The sequence below is a fragment of the Pan troglodytes genome, chromosome 14 (assembly GCF_028858775.2).
Source record: "Pan troglodytes isolate AG18354 chromosome 14, NHGRI_mPanTro3-v2.0_pri, whole genome shotgun sequence".
Taxonomy (NCBI): domain Eukaryota; kingdom Metazoa; phylum Chordata; class Mammalia; order Primates; family Hominidae; genus Pan; species Pan troglodytes.
The window spans coordinates 106,706,417-106,726,244 of record NC_072412.2 but is presented as its reverse complement, the minus strand read 5'-3'; the positions used below and the strand labels follow the sequence as shown (position 1 = coordinate 106,726,244).

Sequence of the window (19,828 nt, the reverse complement as noted above, 5' to 3'; positions counted from 1 at the left end):
CATTTAATGACTATAAATACAACTTATATACTACTTACATATATATATAATCACTATGTATTTATTAATCTGCAGTTATGTAAATGACATTAGCTGGATTTTTTTTCCTGAAAGAAAGTGCCCCTAAGAATTCACGCATTCATTCGAGAAATATCTCTGTAGTGTCTCACATGCCAGGCATTTCACACCATTTGCTTTTTCCCATTTGGAAAGTTCTCCTTTTATAATTATCGTTCCATAGGTTAGCCAGCTATTCAGCAACTTTGGATAAGGTCATATTATTTCTCTGCAGCTCCGCATTCTGGGCAGAACTAGCAAGACACCCTGTACACTGCTGGGAGGGCCTGAGTACCTTACAGCGTCCCCTGGACCTTTGAGCTCAGCTCCTCAGTGGAAAGGGAAGGTGCTGGACTGACCCTACAGATGAGAGAAACAAACGACAGAGACCCTTGCAGCCTAGGGTTTGTGCCAACCCCTGAGATAGCAGCAATTTTTTTCTTAGCATTTGGTATAAATAACCCCAAGTTTTAAGAAAATAGAATATTGAGAATGAATGTCATAAATATTTATCTTTGCAATTCTATGAAGTCTGCCTGGTTATTGTTGGCTTTTTCTTAAGATTTTCCTGACACTTAAAAACTCTGATAGGTTAGTTGAAAGACTATTTGGAAATAAGCTAAGTAGATAGATGAAAATTAACTGTATTCAGACAACCACAAACTAAGGAGACAAGATGTGTAGATATATGTTTTGCGTAAAACATAAAATAGTAAAGATTTAAAAGTGGCAAAATATAACTAAAACAATAATAATATATTCTAATCACATTTTTAGATAGTACCTGATTTGCAGTAATCAAAATATGTTATATTTTATTGAGATAGCATATGATTTATAGATTGTTTTTAGTTAAGCCCAAAAGTGATTATAATAGTGTTATGGATTAGAAGGGCTACTATTGAGTTTTACCAAACAGATGTGGGAAGTTTTTTTTAATAGACTATTTTTTGAGCAGTTTTAGGTTTGCGGCAAAATGGAGCAAAGGTACAGAGATTTCCCATGTACCTTCTGCCCCCACACAGGCACAGTCTCCCCAACTATCAACATCCCCATCAGAGTGGTACATTTGTTACAATTGATGAACCTACACTGACACATCACTATCACGCCAAATCTGTAGCTGACACTAGGGTTCACTCCTAGAGTACTATAGTGTATGGGTTTGAACAAATATGCGATGATGTGTATCTATCATTATAACATCATACAGAGTAATTTCAGTGCTCTAAAAATCCTCTGTGCTCCACCTATTCATTCCTCCCTCCCCACAAACCCTGGCAACCAATGATCTTTTTACTGTTTCCACAGACATAGAAATGCACATAGAAATACATAGATATGTGTCTCCATAGACATGCATTGATGTTGATGGCAGCTTTATTCCTAATTGCCAAAACTTGGAAGCAACCAAGATGTCCTTCAGTAGGAGAATGGATAAGCAAACTGTGGTACATCCAGACAGTGGAATAATTATTCAGCATGGAAAGGAAATGAGATATCATCATGGAAAGACATGGTGTAAACATAAATGCCTGTTACTGAGTAAAAGAAGTCAGTCTGAAAAGTCTACATACTGTATGATTCTAACTATATGGCATTCTGGGAAAGATAGAATCATGGAGATGGAAAGATATTTTAACAAGGTCTTTCTTTTGTTATTTTATCACTGGAGAGTAAAGTAGTAAAGAAAAATGGAATACATATCTGTTGAAAATTGGCCAATGCAGTTCCTGCAGCATTTACAAAATTTCACTTTTATTGTAGTAAAAAGTTCAGCCTTTGCATTGTAATTTGCATGTTTCTGAGTCAGTAGTTGGGTTACTAAATTTGAAGCCCAGTGAATGATGCGGGGTTGCGGACATTTTTTATGTTGAAATTTAATAGATGCACTAAAGGCATGGATTTCTCATGAGTTAATTTTTCTTTTTTGTTTATAGTATGGGTATAAGTGCGTAAGATAAAGACATTCAAGGTTTATTTTATTTTCTGCCTACAATGAAGTTCTGGTCGCCCATGTATTTACATGCCTTTCTATGAACACATTTTTATGAATAACACAAGATTGGGAAGAACTAACTGGCAGTTGCTGTGAAAGAGCCAGATCCGTTTACTCGGGATAGGGCTGACTCACAAAGGAGTGGGGTATCCACTAGGATAAAAATGCAGCTTTTTCCTCATCTCAGCAAGAGGCCATTACCGACGAGCTCACCCATTAGCATCCGCTGTTGTCTCTACTTGGGAAGATCACATTGTCACTCTAGTGGAGTCAGGTAAGAGCCATTTCCAGGAAATACTCATTATCTATTCTCTTAGTTATACAGTCATAGTTTTACATAATTACCACTGAAAGACTATTTTCCTGTTGTCTGCTAATGTGATTACATTACATTAACCAACCTCGGATAATACTTTTAAATGTATTACTTATGGAGTTCAAGATTTGAGCAAAATCCCTCAAATGTAATGCTCTGCAAAGTTATACTGCAGTTCCTTTAGATGGTAATTACATTTAATACCAGATGGTATTGTGTAATCTAACTTTTCTATAATGAGTGAAAATAATTTGAAGACTCATAGGCCTCTCCCTTTCATTACAGAATGTATAGGCTTTTTCCACACCCTTGTTCTGGGACATTAAGAAAGAAGACATGGAGACAAAGAAGAAAAGAACCGGGGACCCCCTGCTACTGTGTCTATAAACAACTAGTGGTGTTTAAAGGCTAATAAAGCTCCAAAGATCTCTCTTATAACCATAATCTTTGGGCCAATTTTAAAATATTTTAGATGGAGAAATGTCAAGAAAAATAGAGACAATTTCAAGACATGATTCTCTTTCCCCAACGTCCATAAAAGATTATATATATATATATGGCTGTCATATAAGGAGCAATTGAAATTCCACAGCACAAAGGCAATGCAGGGGGGAAAAAAAGGATCACTCTTTCATATTATTTTTTCTCAAAGGCTTGGCAAGAAACCAGGGGTAATATTTTTGCAACTGGGAATGTGTGTTTGCTGAAGAATATTCCCACATTTGAATCATCCTCAGGGGTCCTCATCTTGTTTTACTTTCAAAGGTAGAGAGGGCATAACATTAACCCCAACTGGGAAAAGGAAAATGCCTCACTGTAATTCTCCTCCAGGGAACAGGAATAAAGGGATTACATATGCCTGCATAATGAAGAATTTCCTCACCCAGACAAGACAAAAGACTTCATTATTTTTCACCAGACACTTGAAGTCTTGTGCCTCCCAGTTGCAGAAGCCGAGGAGGCAGGCCAATTTTTTATATGAAGCCACTAGATGGAGTTCCTAAGAAACTGGCCTTCTAGTACTTGCCATTGTGAAAACATCTAGGGAAGATGTTAAAAACCTTGGTACCTGACACTACCCAGTCTTTCCTCTAAGAAAAGTGAGACTGTCCCTGAAGATCACAGTATTCTTCCAGTAAAATTAGCCTTGCCTTTACTCTGGGAAGCAAATAAATGAGCATTTTCTTTCTGAAAACGCACCTCCTTTGTCCTTACATGAGACCAAAAGACATCTCAATCCTAATGAAAAATGTAAAGTGGCAAAATATAACAAAATGGAATATTCAAGTTCTTCTCCTTCTGGGTAGGTCTGTTACTTCGTAACTTTAAGGATGTATGCATCTCATTTCTTATATAAAATATTGGAAGTCTCAAATTTTGTAGTTACTCACTATTTCGGCTTGCAAGTATTAGATTCCTGTAAGAGGAGGTATATGGAGACTATGTTCCCAGCAACAGATCTGATCTCCAGTTAAAGAAATTGAACTAAGTTCACCTGCTACAGCCTGCTCTGCTCCATCTTGGCTTTCAGGCTTCCCTAATAGCTTTCACATACAACATAGAGGAAGATGTATGAAGTTTTTAGTTGTAAGAAGCCAAGTCTTTTTTTTTTTTTCATTACTGTCTCTTCTAGTGTAGGTATGCAGCCCATTATTTTTGAGTGGCATCGTATTCTAACTTGAGATAAAATTAAGATTATTTAACTTGTCCCTTTACAAAGTATATTTTAAACACATGCTGTTTTGTCCGTGATTATTTTCATGCTTCAAAAGCATCGAGTGATCAGAAAAGAAAATATTTGATCTTCACAGAATTTCAAGGTTCATTCATTCCACAAATATTTATTGAGCACCTACTGTGGATAAGAGCTGAGAAATAATCATGAACAATTTTAAAGAAAACCCTACTCTCTTGGAGCTCTTTGGAGCATGGTATATGTGACGAACTAAAAGAACAAAGAAAATGGCATGGAGAGAACGAGGTTCCTCCTGGTAAAGATGAGACCAGAAAGGGAGGTTAGAGGGACACTAAACGGGGCTTTGTAAGCCATGCTGCTCGTTAGGCTTAGTCTTTTTAAGGCAGTGATAATAACTGCATTCGTGATCTATTGCTGCATGACAAATTACTCCAAAACTTAAGTGATTTAAACAACACGTTTTTCATCTCACAGTTTTAGTCAGGAATCTGGGCATCCCTTAGTCATGTCTCTCTCCAAGCTGCATGCATTTGGACTTGAATGGGAAGAGCCCCACTCAATCGCATGGTCATTAGTGGATTCAGTTCCTTGTGAGCTGTGATATGAAGGCCTCAGTTCCAACTGGTTTGCTGGATTCCTCCCCAAGTGGAACTCTCCATAGAGCACCTCACAATATGCAGCTTGCTTCACCAGGGCAAGCAAGCAAGATGGGAAGAGCAAGTCAGCATGAGAGAGAGAGAGAGAGAGAGAGAGAGAGAGAGAAGGGCAAGCAAGCAAGAGGGCAAGACCAAGTCAGCATGAAAGGAGAGAGAGAGAGGGAGCTCTAGGAAGACAGAAGTCATAGTGTTCTGCAACCTTTCCCATTCTTCTGCTCCTTAGCAGGAAGTCACTAAGTGCCACCCACATTCAAGGGGAGGGAAGTACCCAAGGGCATGAAACCCAGGAGGCAGAGATCATCAGGGTAATCTTAGAAACCTGCCTGCCACGATACCATTATGGACGTTCATTCCAGAGAACATTCAGTTTGGGATAATAATGCAATATCTTTATTGAGGTTGGAGGCATGGAGACCAGTTAAGAGGCTGTAGCATGGGTCCACAGTGGACATCACTATCAGTCAGAACAGAAAAGACTTAGCTTCTGCTGTTATCCTCTGCCAAACTTGCTGCTCAGTCCCCAGTGCTATGTAGAGTGTTATAACATCCACCATGACACGGGACAAGATACAACAGGAAATAATAGCAACTAAAATTCAAAGAAAGCGTTGATGTTTCCAAAGCACTGTCACATTCATAATCATCTTTACTTCTTCCAGCTCCCTGTGAAGTCAGAAGGAAAGGCATTATTGTTCTCTACATTTTACATATGAGAAATGGAGGCTTAGAGAAAGCACATCACCTGTCTAAGGTCCCACAGCTTATAAAAGCTGAAGTCAGAAGTGTGTGCTTTTAAAGCTTATGTTTTCTCAACTCATCTTCTCCATTAGGCTTCCAGACAAAGGCAGAACTTTCCATCAGCAGCTGCACTGCAGGGTGCACTTCTTTGAACCATGAGAGGCTAGCAAGTTAGGGATGGGGTCACACAGTCCCCACGCACCTGCCGCTACCCTCCCTACTCACCCCTCCCCACCTTTTCACTTACTCATTCTGTTCATCAGGCAGCATGAGGGCCAGAAACTGAACTTCCTAGGAATGGGAGGCTGAGTGATAAAGTGGTCCCTAATCAACTCACAGCCTAGTAAGGGGAATAACTAATGATAACAAAATGCCATGAGCATTAAACAAGCTTGGTTAATAACATACTGTGGGAACATGGAGTATAAAACAAGTCTTTTTTTGTGCTTTCACATAGGTGAAATATTCATTTCTCATTTCATGTTACTTTTCAGAACCCATTTATATCAGTCTGTCATTATACTGTGCATGTTAAAACACTATTTGGTATTTATTTCATGGTTTGCCTTACTGTATATGCTTATCTATAGTAACATTGTATTCCCTTTAAAAAATAATAAAGCAAACTTTTACCATGCTTTTTTATGAACCTGGGCACATTGGATTAGAGTATATGTAACCTCTTAGCAGGTCTGATTGTGTCCAACTGAAGTTCATAGCTTTCTGCCAACACTGTTATTTTCCAAAATAGCAAAATTTCTTACATGGCCAACAAATGTGACAATGGCTTAGGCAGTACAAGGCTGTTTCATTATGCAGAAACGTCCTATCATGGGAATCTTTCTATACCTGTTTCAATGTCCAGGTGAGCTCTAGGCCAAAGGGTCATAAAACTTCCTTCCCATTGCCTTGCTCCTGCATCCACCATCCAACCTCAGGTTTATAACTTCCATCTGCGGTCCTTCCCTCACTCACCAGGAACCTGTGTGTGGCCAGTGGTCTCCTTGTATAATGGAATGAGATTTTTCAGAATGTTCTCGTTAGACATATTTATATATCTGTAGAAAAGTTGCTTCATGCTGTTTAGTAAATGAAAAATAGTGATTATTTGGGGTTTGTTTCCAAGAATACATTTATATTCAGTGAATTTGTATGATTTTTCATAGATATTCACCATAATTATCTTCATCCACATTAAAAGCATTTTAAGGACTTAAATATGTCATATTTAGTAAGGACTTAAATATGACATATTTAGTAAGTTCTTAAATAATTTATTATATAATAAGTTCTTATATGATGTATTATATAAGTTCTTCTGTAATATATGTGTTATATTTAAATACTTAAAAATGCTTCTGTTATACATGTATCATAAGAGCTGCTATTTTAAGTGCGCTAAGCACATACAAATCTTTTTCTCAAAGATCTTAATTCTCAGACAGATAGTAATCATATTCAAAGCCATTCAAGAAATGCATTTTAAGAAACATAAATGTGAAAATCATATGTAAAAAATGGCAGAATTGTGTGTTCAGGTGTTGAGCAAATAGAGTATCATTAGATTTGCATATCATAAAATCATTGCGTTTTCAACCTGTGAGCTATCTTTCAGAGCAAGGCTTTCTCTTCATTTTACCAATGAGGAAGTTAGGCCCAAAGATCACTCAACTAGTTCATAACAGTGTAACTTCTGGCACACAGGTCTTTTAATCCCTAGTGTTATTTTCTTGCCATTTATCAACTATCTCAAGGGAATTCCTGTCATTCCCAGTTGGAGAAAATTTTCTGGAGAATAATTTTTTTTTCTCACCAAAATCATTCACACCACAGGTGTTAGGCCACCCAATTGTCTTCACTCATTAGCAAATCTGAAATGAACACAAGTCCAGTTATTGTCCAAAAAGAACATGTTTTTAAAGTCTTCATGGTTTAAACAAGTGGTAACTGGTTACCAGTAAGCTGCAAGCTTCAGATTGAGGTTTCTGTAGGTAATAATTCCAAAAACTGTGTGCTTTTTTTTTTTTGAACTGTGGTTTTAAAAACAACACATAACATTTACCATCTAAACCATTTCTAAGTGTGCAGTTCAGTCGTGTTAAGTATGTTTACATTGTTGCGCATAATTCCAGCTTTAATTACTTCTCTTTATGACTCATTTTTGCTTGTAAGCTTTATGTTTTCCTATCTTCCTAAAGTTCTGCAAAATCTCCTTGGAACATATATTTAATCATTCCAGGAGCCTGAGTGGACAAATCCTTCCCAAAGGGGGTTTATTAGAAACCTTGTTTAAATTCAGAACCGACATCATGATTGCCTGTGTGTATTAATCTGTTTTCATGCTGCTAGTAAAGACATACCTGAGACTGGGCAATTTACGAAAGAAAGAGGTTTAGTGAACTTACAGTTCCACGTGGCTGGAGAGGCCTCACAATCATAGCAGACGGTGAAAGGCACGTCTTATATGGCAGCAGACAAGAGAAGAGAGCTTGTACAGGGAAACTCCCCTTTTTAAAACCATCAGATCTTATGAGACTAATTCACAATCATGAGAAAAGCACAAGAAAGACCTGCCCCCATGATTCAATTACCTCCCACCAGGTCCCTCCCATGACACATGGGAATTCAAGATGAGATTTGGGTGGGGACAAAGCCAAACCATATCACTGTGGGTAGGCTGGCCTTCTATTTATGGTGTCCTGATAGAAGCTCTACCATTATTTTTGGAAAGGAGGGAGGAGGCAGAAGGAGGAGGGGCAAGAGGGGAGCTTTCTGTTTATTTTCCAGCCCTTCTTCATAGCTGTGATACTTCTGCTTTGTAAGTGTTCTTGACACAGAGCGTAAAGTTCATTTTCCTTTATAATTATACGTTATTTGCTGTATTTTGTGTTTTCATTGGTGTTGCCTTTAAAATAATAAAAGTAATGAGCACTTATGTGTTATTCATCTCAAGTGTACAAACCATGCATTTATCTTGGGCTCCTTTTTTTTTCCTAGAGCTTGCACCCGACAGCGCATGCTGAGCGGATCATTCGAGGGGCAGCCCGCAAAGGAGAGGTCAATCCTCAGCGTGCAGCATCATATCCGCCAAGAGCGCAGGTAAATACTTGGGAAGACAGGGCTTCAGAGACTCTAAAAAAGGGGGGTTTTACAGGAAATGGTCGCTGTACACAGTCACGGCTGTCAGCCCTGGCTGCCAGACAGTCATGGCTGAGGAATCGCGTTCTATTTGCTGTTTGTTACAATAATGAAACACCTAATCAGATCCAAAGATTCAAAAAAATCTCTACTTCACAATCCTTTTCCTTAGAGATGGCCAAATTCTCACCTTTAAGATCAGAAGGAAAAATTCTGAATTCTGTTAGATGGGATCAAAGACATTTGGAGAGAGTATAAGCTTCTGCTATGAAAAGAAATCATAGGCATTTGTGGCATTGTAGCAGACAAAGTGTTTTATTTTGATTTTATCATGGTCACTGCTTGAAAGGCCAGTTTGATCTTGAGATGTATTAACCAGTGCCTGTGGTTGTTTTAGGTCACTAAGACATGGATCGAACAGCCAGAGGATCAGCAGGGGAAAATCTCTTGAAACTTTGACTCAAGATGTAAGTTTTAAGCAATGCTTTGGATTTCAGAAACGTGATTATGAAAATGTATTTAAATGACTGCTTAGACAATGCCCAGTGTCTTTCTGCCGCATTCCCATGTCTCCTTAAGACTTCATACCAGAGGGAATCAGGAAACTCAGGATATGAATTATGTAGCCAAGTATCAGAAGTAACTGTTAACAGCAGAAAACTCCAGTCATCCCACACAAAGCACATGTCTTAGTTAAAATAGTAACACAAAAGTGTCATTATCAGTTGGATTTGACTTGAAATTAAAGACATTTTAAGCATTGTATATAGGATTGATTTGCATCATTGACTTTGAATATTCACTGAGAATCGAATATTCTAGAATCTAGATCAAGGGTCTATAATTTCAGGGCTTTATATATTAGGAAGTGAAATTTTATTTCTAGAAGAATTTTCCTATCAAGGACTACCTAGTATTTCCCAGGAAAGCTTTTCGCTTTTAGACTCTAGGTCATGGATTTATTTCCTGGCTCTATAAATAGTTATCAAGTGTTTGCTATGTGCTGGGTTCTGTTCTAAGGAACGAGGAGCAGTGGGGTAATAAGATAGACTCAGTGCCCTCCTGGAGCTTAAATTTTAGAATAGGAGACAGATAATAAGTTCATAAAAATATAATGGAATTTCTGGAGTGATTTCTTTTTATTTTCCATCATCTCTTCATTACTGTGACAGATTTGCTTTATAATGTAAAGTAAAATGAAGTCATGTAAATAAATCAAAGGTGGGGATTTGGGGGCAGGGAATTTTAGATACAATGGTTATCGTAGACCCATCTGCATTATCCCAGAGACCCAAATGAAATGAAGGAGACATGAAAAAAATGCAGAGAAGCCAAGCGTTAGATGGCCCAGCAGCTATACCATGCAAAGATTACAATGAAAGATTTGGGAGATGCATATTAAATAACTGTCATTATGAAGTCCTGGTAAAAAGACAGGCGTTAGGTTGAATCTGGATGAACTGGCTTAAAAAGTAATCTTGAATGTTCAGAGCCAAGGATGGCACTTGAGAAAGGAGGGCTAGCAAGAGAAAGTTAGCAAAGCCTTGGGGTTATTTCGTTTTTCTCTTTTTCACCACTTATCTCTTATTTCTTGAGCTTTTGGAGTGCTTGCCTACTACATCTGCTTTCATTCTGTAGAAACTGCTGTTTTAGTCCAAGTAGATGGTTTTTATTAAGGGTTCTAGGCAATATCAAGAGCGAGAAGTTGGCAATGAGAACACGTGATATCACCAATACCCTATAGACATGGTTCTAGTTGGCACAGAGCTCTGTTTACCGCCATGATTTTTAATATCCAGAGTGCTATCTGATTGGCTACCATATTGTTGACATGGAATTGCCATCAAATCCAACATATGGCCTGCGCACTTAGAACTGCAGAGTCAGCCATATTGCACGGAGAACATTTTCAGGTGAAAAGTCAAAGAGGCAACCCTCATTCAAAGCGCCTTCAATATGTTTCAACCGAAATGTACAACCTACTTAAGAATCAAATCAGAACATGTCTTTGAAAATAATGTGTTTAAACATAGACAGCAAAGGCCCTATTTGAATAGTCTCAGTGCCGGAGCTTACTTCTTCAGAGACTTCCTACCCTATTTTTCATGTAGAAGTATAGCAAAATCCATCTCCCACCTTCTCCATAGCAAAATGCCATGGGGTTCTGATCATTTCCAATAAATTCTTATAATGTCTTTTCTCCCACAAAAGGGAGATTTAAATTAGAGAATTTTAACTTTTTCACTTATTCTGAATGATAGCAGACACAGATAATTAAGTCTAAGGAGTGCTTTCTGTAAAATCTACTGAGTTACTGGAACTCTGGCCTTGCACCTTCCATGGGGTCCATCTAAAGGGCTGTGAAGGGCCTGCATGGCCTGCTCACCTCTCTTAGCTTTACCCACACTGGCATCCTGGCTATTCCACACGTAGACACGCCAGGCCTGCTCCTAGCTCTGGAAGAACACATTTCTGTAGTCCTACCACAGCCTGCACCCTCACCTCCTTCTAGTGTTTCCTCAAATAGCACCTTCATATTGAGGTCTACCCTGACCGGTTCATTTAAAATCATAATCTTCTAGCCTGTCTATGTCTCTCTATGCCTTTCACCCATTGTGATTTTTTAAAAAATCGGATCACTAAGCATCCTCTTACATACTTATTTTGAATTATTTTTTATCTGTCTCCCACTGACTAGAACATCCTATGAGAATAAGGATGTTTTGTTTCCACTTGCCATATCCTACACACTAGAATAGTGCCTGGCACATAATAGGATTTCAGTCAATATGTGCTGAATGAATTACTTTTTAGAGGAACAAATACTCTTGCTATGAAGACTGTGGCCATTAAATATGTACATTTAATCGTATACATATTTTATATACTGTAAATTTATATATTTAATGTAAGTATATACATTTAGTTTAAATATACATATTTAATGTAAATATATACATTTAGCATAAATATACATAATTATAAATATATACATTTCATATAGATATATATTTATTGTAAATATATACTTAGTATAAATATACATATTTAATGTAAATATATACATTTAGTGTAAATATACATATTTGTTGTAAATATATACATTTAGTATAAATATGCATTGTAAAATATACATTTAGTATAAATATATAAATATATGTTTAACAGTAAATATATGTAATTAATATTTATACTTTATATTGAGGGAGATATTAGTTTTAAGTTTTTTAACTGATAATATATTTTGCATTCAAAACCCTCCTGTTTTAACACACCCCCTGTTAATTTATTTCTAGCATTCCAATACAGTGAGATATAGAAATGCACAAAGAGAAGACAGTGAAATAAAGATGATTCAGGAAAAAAAGGAGCAAGCAGAGATGAAAAGGTACAGGTTGCTGCAGTGTCCCATGGCTCTCATTTGGGAAAGGCAAAATTTCCCTTAGCCTCATTCTCCCATGAATTTCTCCTTCAAGGAAAGTGCAAGAAGAGGAACTCAGAGAGAACCACCCATACTTCGATAAGCCACTGTTCATTGTCGGGCGAGAACACAGGTTCAGAAACTTTTGCCGGGTGGTGGTCCGAGCACGCTTCAACGCGTAAGTACACTTCATTTCAGCCAGGTGTTTGGCCTGAGCCATGCAAACAGCAGGGGTGTTGTCATATGAAGAAGAAGGAACGTGTAATCCTAATGGGGTCACAAAATAAACTGTGGACTAATTAATCATGCTGCTCCTCTTTGCTGAACACCTGACCAGGTGGAAAACAAAGGTCACAAGTAGTTAACATTTATAGAAAACTCGCATTGATAAAACACAAAACAGCCATTTTCGTTTGTGCATTTTAGCAGTTTCCTGATACACTTATATTTGCATTATTAACTCCATATTTTATTTTGGAAATACTGAGACAAAAGGAGACTAAAGGACATGGTGAAAGGAAGGTCATTGTCCATGTCTTCCATGAGGCTTGTAGTTCCTTTGTGGTAAAAATACCTCAATTGGTTTATTGGAGAATAACATAAAGTTGATTAGTGCTTTCATTACCAACTGTTATAAGAAGGAAACCCACTGTTCACTGTCTCTACCCTACCAACATGGAAGAAATGTGTAAGAAGCCATAAGTAGAGTGAACATTGAAGACACTAGTTGTGGACACCTAAGCCAAGTTTGACAGGCAACAAATGGATGAAATGGATTTTTGTCAAGCATACCTGTATTAGTCCATTTTCATGCCACTGATAAAGACATACCTGAGACTGGGTAATTTATAAAGAAAAAGAGATTTATTGGATTCACAATTCCAAGTGGCTGGGGAGGCCTCACAATCATGGTGGAAGGCAAAAGGCACATCTTACATGGCACAGACAAGAGAGAGAAGTGAAAGCAGAAACCCCTCATAAAATCATCAGATCTCATGAGACTTATTCACCACCACAAGAACAGTATGGGGGAACCGCCCCCATGATTCAATTATCTCTGACTGGGTCCCTCCTACAACATGTGGGAATTATGGGAGCTACCATTCAAGATGAGATTTGGGTAGGGACGCAGAGCCAAACCATATCAGTACCTTTAAGTAAATATTCCAAAGACATTAAGAGTCATGGAGGAAATGAGAAAACTTTCCATGTTCCCATTACGTAGTTGGAGTGTCCCTGATGCCATCGTTTAAGTAAATTGATTTCTTTGTTATTAATTAGTAGCGTATGATAATCACTATCTGTTATGGACTGAATTGTTCCCCCTCCACAAAATCCATATGGTAGAGTCCAAACCCTCAGAACCTCAGAATGTGACTGTATTTGGAAATAGGAATTTTAAACAGGTTAATTAAATTAAAATGAGGTCATTAGGGTGGGCCCTAATCTAATATGATTGGTTTCCTTAAGAGAACATTTGGACACAGACATATACAGAGAGAAGACCTTGCAAAGACACGTAGGGAGAAGACGGCTCTCCACAAGTCAAGGAGACAGCCCTGGAACAGGGTTTTCCCTCACAGCCCTCAGAAAGAACCAACTCAGCTGGCATCTTGATCTTGGATTTCCAGCCTCCAAAACTATGAGGAAATAAACTTATGTTGCTTGAGCCACCCAGTCTTAAGCACCAGTGGTACTTTGTTACAGCAGCTCAAGGAAACTAATACACACTATTATAACATTTCAGGGATGGAAGAGACCTCAGGGACCACTCGGTGTCATTTGTGTGCCCCCTCCTTCAACAGAGGAGGACATTTAAGCGTGCAGAAGTTGAGGGCTTTGCTCAGGGACCCAGCTACTACCTGGCTCTCTCTTGATTGCCAGACTATTGTTCTTTCTGCTGTTCTATACTTTCACAATTTAAAGCAACTGAGTCATAATTATTAAAATCTTCCATGAGTTTTCAAAGTAAAGGAAGAAAATACCATTTTGGAGATTGATTTGATCAGTTCTTGAAGTAGTTTTTTTTTTATCTTGAATTATCCTGTTGGCTGCCTGTACCTTAACATCTCATGGTTAATTCTCCACTTCACTTAGTGTGGTGTAATTTCCCTTTTATCAGCAAGGCAGCTGATGTTGAATACAATTGATGAAGACTCTGTTGTAATTGGGGACACGTACACAAAGACTGTAAGCAATCTCATTGACAGTGCTCACAGGCTTCCTGAAAGTAGAAACAACGACTCTCCCTTCCAAGAAATTCTAAATAAATCATTCTACCACATCACAGTTAAATGCAGGGGGAAGAAGTCTATTTAAATTATGGAGTATTTAATTAAATAATCTTGAAGAACTAACATTCTTGAACTATTAAGGCAAAGATTTTAAATGAGTATTTTTAAATGAAAGTCAAAACTTAATTCTGTACTACCCATGTCAGAAAATTCTGGACAAAGTCACAAAGTCTGAAATCAAGTGTTTTGAGAAATATAAAACTTTATTTTCATAAGCATCAACTGCAAATTCTTTGGATTTTTCCTTTCATCAATGTTCTCTGACCTCCAGATTTACCTACAGTTAACATATTTTATAATGGACATTGTAGAGAGGCTGTAAAAGAGATTTTAGGTAGATGAGATGTTTGCAAATATGATTTTTAGCAAGTTAAAACATGCTTGCTTTGTTGCAGAATTTTATATATGTGTTCTCTTACAGATCTAAAACAGACCCTGTCACAGGAGCTGTGAAAAATACAAAGTACCATCAACTTTAGTAAGCATCACCAACTTCATTTTCCATGCACATTTAAAGTTTTCATGTACTATTTTATGCTGCATACAAAGATTGAAATTCTGTTTTATTTTCTTGCTATATAGTGCTATGAAATAGATGATTGGGGAATGATGTTTTTAAAATACCAGTCATGTTGATAGAGCCACAGAAGCCATCATCTCTAACTCTTAGAAGCCTTTCCTGGAACCTTTATGTTTCTCAATTTTGTTTGGTCTTTGGCAGTGATTTGCTGGGATTGGTCACTTACCTGGACTGGGTCATGATCATCGTAACCATCTGCTCTTGCATTTCCATGATGTTTGAGTCCCCGTTTCGAAGAGTCATGCATGCACCTACTTTGCAGGTACCGCTTACCGCTGCTAAATCTCAGCTTACAACTAGGAGGTAAAATACTGACCTGCTGTTTTTCCGTTCATTGTAACCAAACTGCCTTTTGCCCGTTTCAGATTGCTGAGTATGTGTTTGTGATATTCATGAGCATTGAGCTTAATCTGAAGATTATGGCAGATGGCTTATTTTTCACTCCAACTGCTGTCATCAGGGACTTCGGTGGAGTAATGGACATATTTATATATCTTGTAAGTCTTTGCTTATTTCCTAAATGAAAAATGTAATGGTTTTGTAAAATCTCCTGCATTTCTTGGTATAAGCGCAAGAGGTATGAGTCACAGAGGTTTAGATTCCCTAATTGAATTCTTAAATGGACTCTAGAGTAGTTCATTATATGCAAATAAGGGCCATGCATGTAAAATCTAAATTAAGAGCATCGTAAATATCTATGGATAGTTATATTGTTCAAATACACTAATCACAATTTTATGTATGAATGAGACATACATTAATAAGGTCTAACATGGCAAATCTAGTTTGCATCCCACAAATCTTATGGCTTCTATACTAAAAAAAAAAAGTTTGCCTCCTATAAACCATGTTATTGATTATGAGCCCCTTATTGCTGAAAGCAAACTAAAGTGATTGTGATTGTATCTCTCTCCTGATTCCATTGCATAAAATACCTGGCTATAGCAGGTGCCCATTCAACTGTCTAGTAAAACTCACTGGAAAACCATAGAAATGGGCTCAGAGAACTTTTTTTTTTCCTGTATGTCCAAGGAGGCATGAAATCAATGTCTTTGCAGAGACAACAAGGAGAATCGTGATCATTAACAAGTAGCATGTTGCAGATCATTAATAAAATAGCAGTAACCTTGATAAAAGGAATTCCAGCCATATCGACATCAGCGGAGCCTCCAGAGTAGTAAGTTAAAAGAAGAGGCAGAACGCACTGGTGTACACACAGACACACACGGTGTGGACACCCCCATTTCTTTCCGGCATACACGTGATGACTTTCCTTTGAGGTATCTAGCAAGTCTAGATGAGGTTTGTTGTTTAAAGTTTACAGATTGCACGTACAACCAGTGAGTGGAATCTCTGCTAAAGGAAAAGTTGTGGCCAGTTGGCTGTCAGAAAATGTAAATAGTAGGGGATGAATTGTGTAAATTCCAGAGATCGTTTGTTCCCCTTTAGGTGAGCTTGATATTTCTTTGTTGGATGCCTCAAAATGTACCTGCTGAATCGGGAGCTCAGCTTCTAATGGTCCTTCGGTGCCTGAGACCTCTGCGCATATTCAAACTGGTGCCCCAGATGAGGAAAGTTGTTCGAGAACTTTTCAGCGGCTTCAAGGAAATTTTTTTGGTATGTGAGAATTATCCTTTGATTCCAGTTCACAGTAGTCCAACTCTAATGCAGCTAATGAGGGAAAAGTGAGTCTTGCTTATTGAGGTCAATTCAATAGTTTTGGTTATTGCCAGAGGGTAATGGAGGCACTAACAAAACACAATGCACCTTCAAACACTTTACTCATGGGCACTTCTGGCGTATGAGTTTATTTAATTCACCTAAAGAGAAGCACTCTGAGATTTGAAAGAGTTCGTATCTGCTGACTCTTTCAGTACTAACCTCTTGACTCTAATTCCTACTCTGGGTTTTAGTTTCCTCCCATCTGAAAATGAAGGATAAGAAGATTCAACACCGTGTACTCCACAAATGGGATTAGGAATTCATGCATTTGGGCTCCTAATCTCATTCTGTGTGTTCCTGAAATAATATAGCACAGAATTTGTCTTTAGATCTCAGGAGTGTTAACATAAAACAACTTTAAAAATGCAACATATAGGTATAACCCACTTCAATTAACTTCAGCATTACAGTAATGAGTGATTACAAAGATGATTGAGGGTGCAAAACGTACTTTTTAGCCGGGCAAACATTGATTTAGGGTCTTCTGAAAACAAGGTCAGAGATAAAACAACAAGAAAGAGGCTCATTGTTCACAATCTGTTACAGAAAGATCTTTGCCTTACAAAACAGTGATCAAAAGTTTTTTTATTATTGATGAGGTCTGCTTGTGCATGAGAAGCATGAATTAATTTACATAGGCTTGTTTTGTATCTTGCTTTCTAGAGACTTCCCTGTGATGAGAAAACAGCTGTAGTTGTAGTTGACACAAATGTATTTTAAAGATAGATTGTGATGTTACTAGAGGTATATATATCATTACTGACTTTTTTTTTCTTTTTTTTTGAGACAGAATCTTGCTCTGTTGCCCAGGCTGGAGTGCAATGGCGCGATCTCAGCTCACTGCAACTTCCACCTACTGGGTTCAAGAGATTCTCATGCCTCAGCCTCCCAAGTAGCTGAGACTACACACATGTGCCACCACTCCCAGTTAATTTTTTGTATTTTAGTAGACACGGGGCTGCACCATGTTACCCATGCTGCCCTTGAACTCCTGACCTCAGGAGATCCACCCACCTCGGCCTCCCAGTTGCTGAATTTCTTTTTTAAGATGGGTTTAAAAATTCTTGTTTTCTTTATGCAAAGCCATAAAACAGTGACTCTTCACACAGCTGGAATTAAAAGAAAATATCACCTGACTGCTAATGTATATGAATCTTTTGATCAATAATAAATTTTAGAGAATTTGTGCCTTTCCCTAATGGGGGTCAGTGTGATTTTAGTACACTTAGGTATATGTTTAGGTTATTCAACCAGTGCAGTTCACTTGTTCCATATTTTGCCCTCTGCCACTCTTCTCTGCTGAGACCAAAGAAGTCAGCCAGCAGAGGGAGCATGAGTTAATTAACAGATTTGCTCTTCAGGACTGAATTCTCTCCTCTCCTCTGTGCATAGAACATTCTCCTAACGCATACCTTCACAGTTACAAGACAGCTAAGCCACTGTCCCGCTCATTTGTGCTCTGCTAATAAAAATATGAATCCAGGCCGGGCACAGTGGCTCACGCCTGTAATCCCAGCACTTTGGGAGGCCCAGGCGAGTGGATTGCCTGAGGTCAGGAGTTCAAGACCAGCCTGACCAATATGATGAAACCCTGTCTCTACTAAAAATACAAAAATTAGCTGGGCTTGGTGGCGTGTGCCTGTAGTCCCAGCTACTCGGGAGGCTGAGGCAATAGAATTGCTTGAACCCAGGAGGTGGAGGTTGCAGTGAGCCGAGATCGCACCATTGCACTCCACCCTGGGGGACAGAGTGGCACTCCATCTCAAAAAAAAAAAAAAAAAAAAAAAAAAAAAAAAAAATATATATATATATATATATATATATGTCCATTTGGGAAAAAATAGATAAAATATAATTATTTAAACTTTTTTTCCTTTGTTCCATTAAATAAAAAAGATCAAGGTGTTGATTTTAAAGTCAGAAAAGTTCAAGCCATATCAAAAATACCTTATTCCATTTTCTTACATGAAATTCATGTTTCCATTTAAAAAATTCAAAGCTTGTTAATTTTCTCCTTTTGACCTTCCAGTAAGGCTAATTGTGTGACCTACGGTGGAGAAGTTAAAATATATCATCAAAAACCCATGATTTTTATACGATGTTATCTTAAAAGTCCTATTTATGTCACTGTTTAAACCAAACCTAATATTTAGTCTTTAACAAGAGATTTAACATTTCATCAATTTCTTTCAGGTCTCCATTCTTTTGCTGACATTAATGCTCGTTTTTGCAAGCTTTGGAGTTCAGCTTTTTGCTGGAAAACTGGCCAAGTGCAATGATCCCAACATTATTAGAAGGGTAAGATGTACCTTTCTGTCTTTTGAAGTAAAAATTAAGGGCCAAGTGTGGTGGCACGTGCCTATAATCCTAGCACTTTGGAATGCCAAGGAGGGAAGATTACTTGAACTCAGGAGGTCAAGGTTGCAGTGAGCTATGATCTCACCACTGTACTCCAACCTGGGCAATAGAGCGAGAGCCCTGTCCCTAAAAAGAAAACAAAATAATAATAAGGTGTTTACACTCCCTTGGCAAGCATGTGGTACCAGTGGCTGACAAGGCTAGTTTAAGAACTCCCTATAAAACCCTAAGAATTCTCTTCCCACAAACCCCTTTTTGCTTAAGCATGTGATATGTCTCTTCTGGCTAGAAAGGTTAATAAGATGAAAAGCACACCTCAGAGAATGTCACTCTTCCCTCCTATTCCAGTGTCAACCCACTGTTGACAACTTGAGCGTGGTCACCCAAGATTCCAGCTGTTTACAGCTGTGAGCTTTGGATACTTTCCCTTGAGGTCTTAGCTAACTTGATCCTTCCTTTGTTGTCACATAAGACTCATATCAGCAAACAGCCCCATGCAAAAATGTCCAAGAAGCAGCGTTTGGTTCTCACCACTTTTTATTGCTTCCCCACTCTCAGCTTTCTCCCCATTAGAAAGCCAGTGCCTTTACATTAGCTCTAGCTGCCCAGAATCTCCCTCTTTATGACAACCAACAAGGACCTCCACAAAGACCCAAACTTGAATACTTGCACTACGGCGTTTCTTTCTCTTTCTTCAGTCATTGGTTATAAGGGAAGGCTAGCTGCTGTAACAAGCCCAATATTTCAGTAGCTTCACATAATGAAATGTATATATTGCATCTTGGATCAGTTGCAATATATACATTTGCAACATATACACTATATACAGCTCTCCTCCAAATGACCACTCAGG

General features: G+C 38.1%; 1 protein-coding gene across 9 annotated transcripts in view; it reads left to right on the top strand.

The window, feature by feature from the left end:
- The window catches only part of NALCN (sodium leak channel, non-selective), a 363,838-nt gene that overhangs the window by 296,531 nt on the left and 47,479 nt on the right, over positions 1-19,828 (top strand). For 5 of the 9 annotated variants that reach the window (XM_009427188.5, XM_009427189.5, XM_009427190.5 and 2 more), the window contains 10 exons: positions 2,244-2,330; positions 8,460-8,561; positions 8,998-9,067; positions 11,897-11,988; positions 12,077-12,199; positions 14,737-14,793; positions 15,037-15,157; positions 15,261-15,392; positions 16,345-16,512; positions 18,811-18,915. In XM_009427188.5, coding sequence (XP_009425463.1) covers positions 2,244-2,330; positions 8,460-8,561; positions 8,998-9,067; positions 11,897-11,988; positions 12,077-12,199; positions 14,737-14,793; positions 15,037-15,157; positions 15,261-15,392; positions 16,345-16,512; positions 18,811-18,915 — 1,057 coding nt within the window. The remainder of the gene's footprint in view (positions 1-2,243; positions 2,331-8,459; positions 8,562-8,997; positions 9,068-11,896; positions 11,989-12,076; positions 12,200-14,736; positions 14,794-15,036; positions 15,158-15,260; positions 15,393-16,344; positions 16,513-18,810; positions 18,916-19,828) is intronic. The other 4 variants (XM_024348325.3, XM_001149573.6, XM_054665014.2 and 1 more) reach the window with 2 other exon arrangements.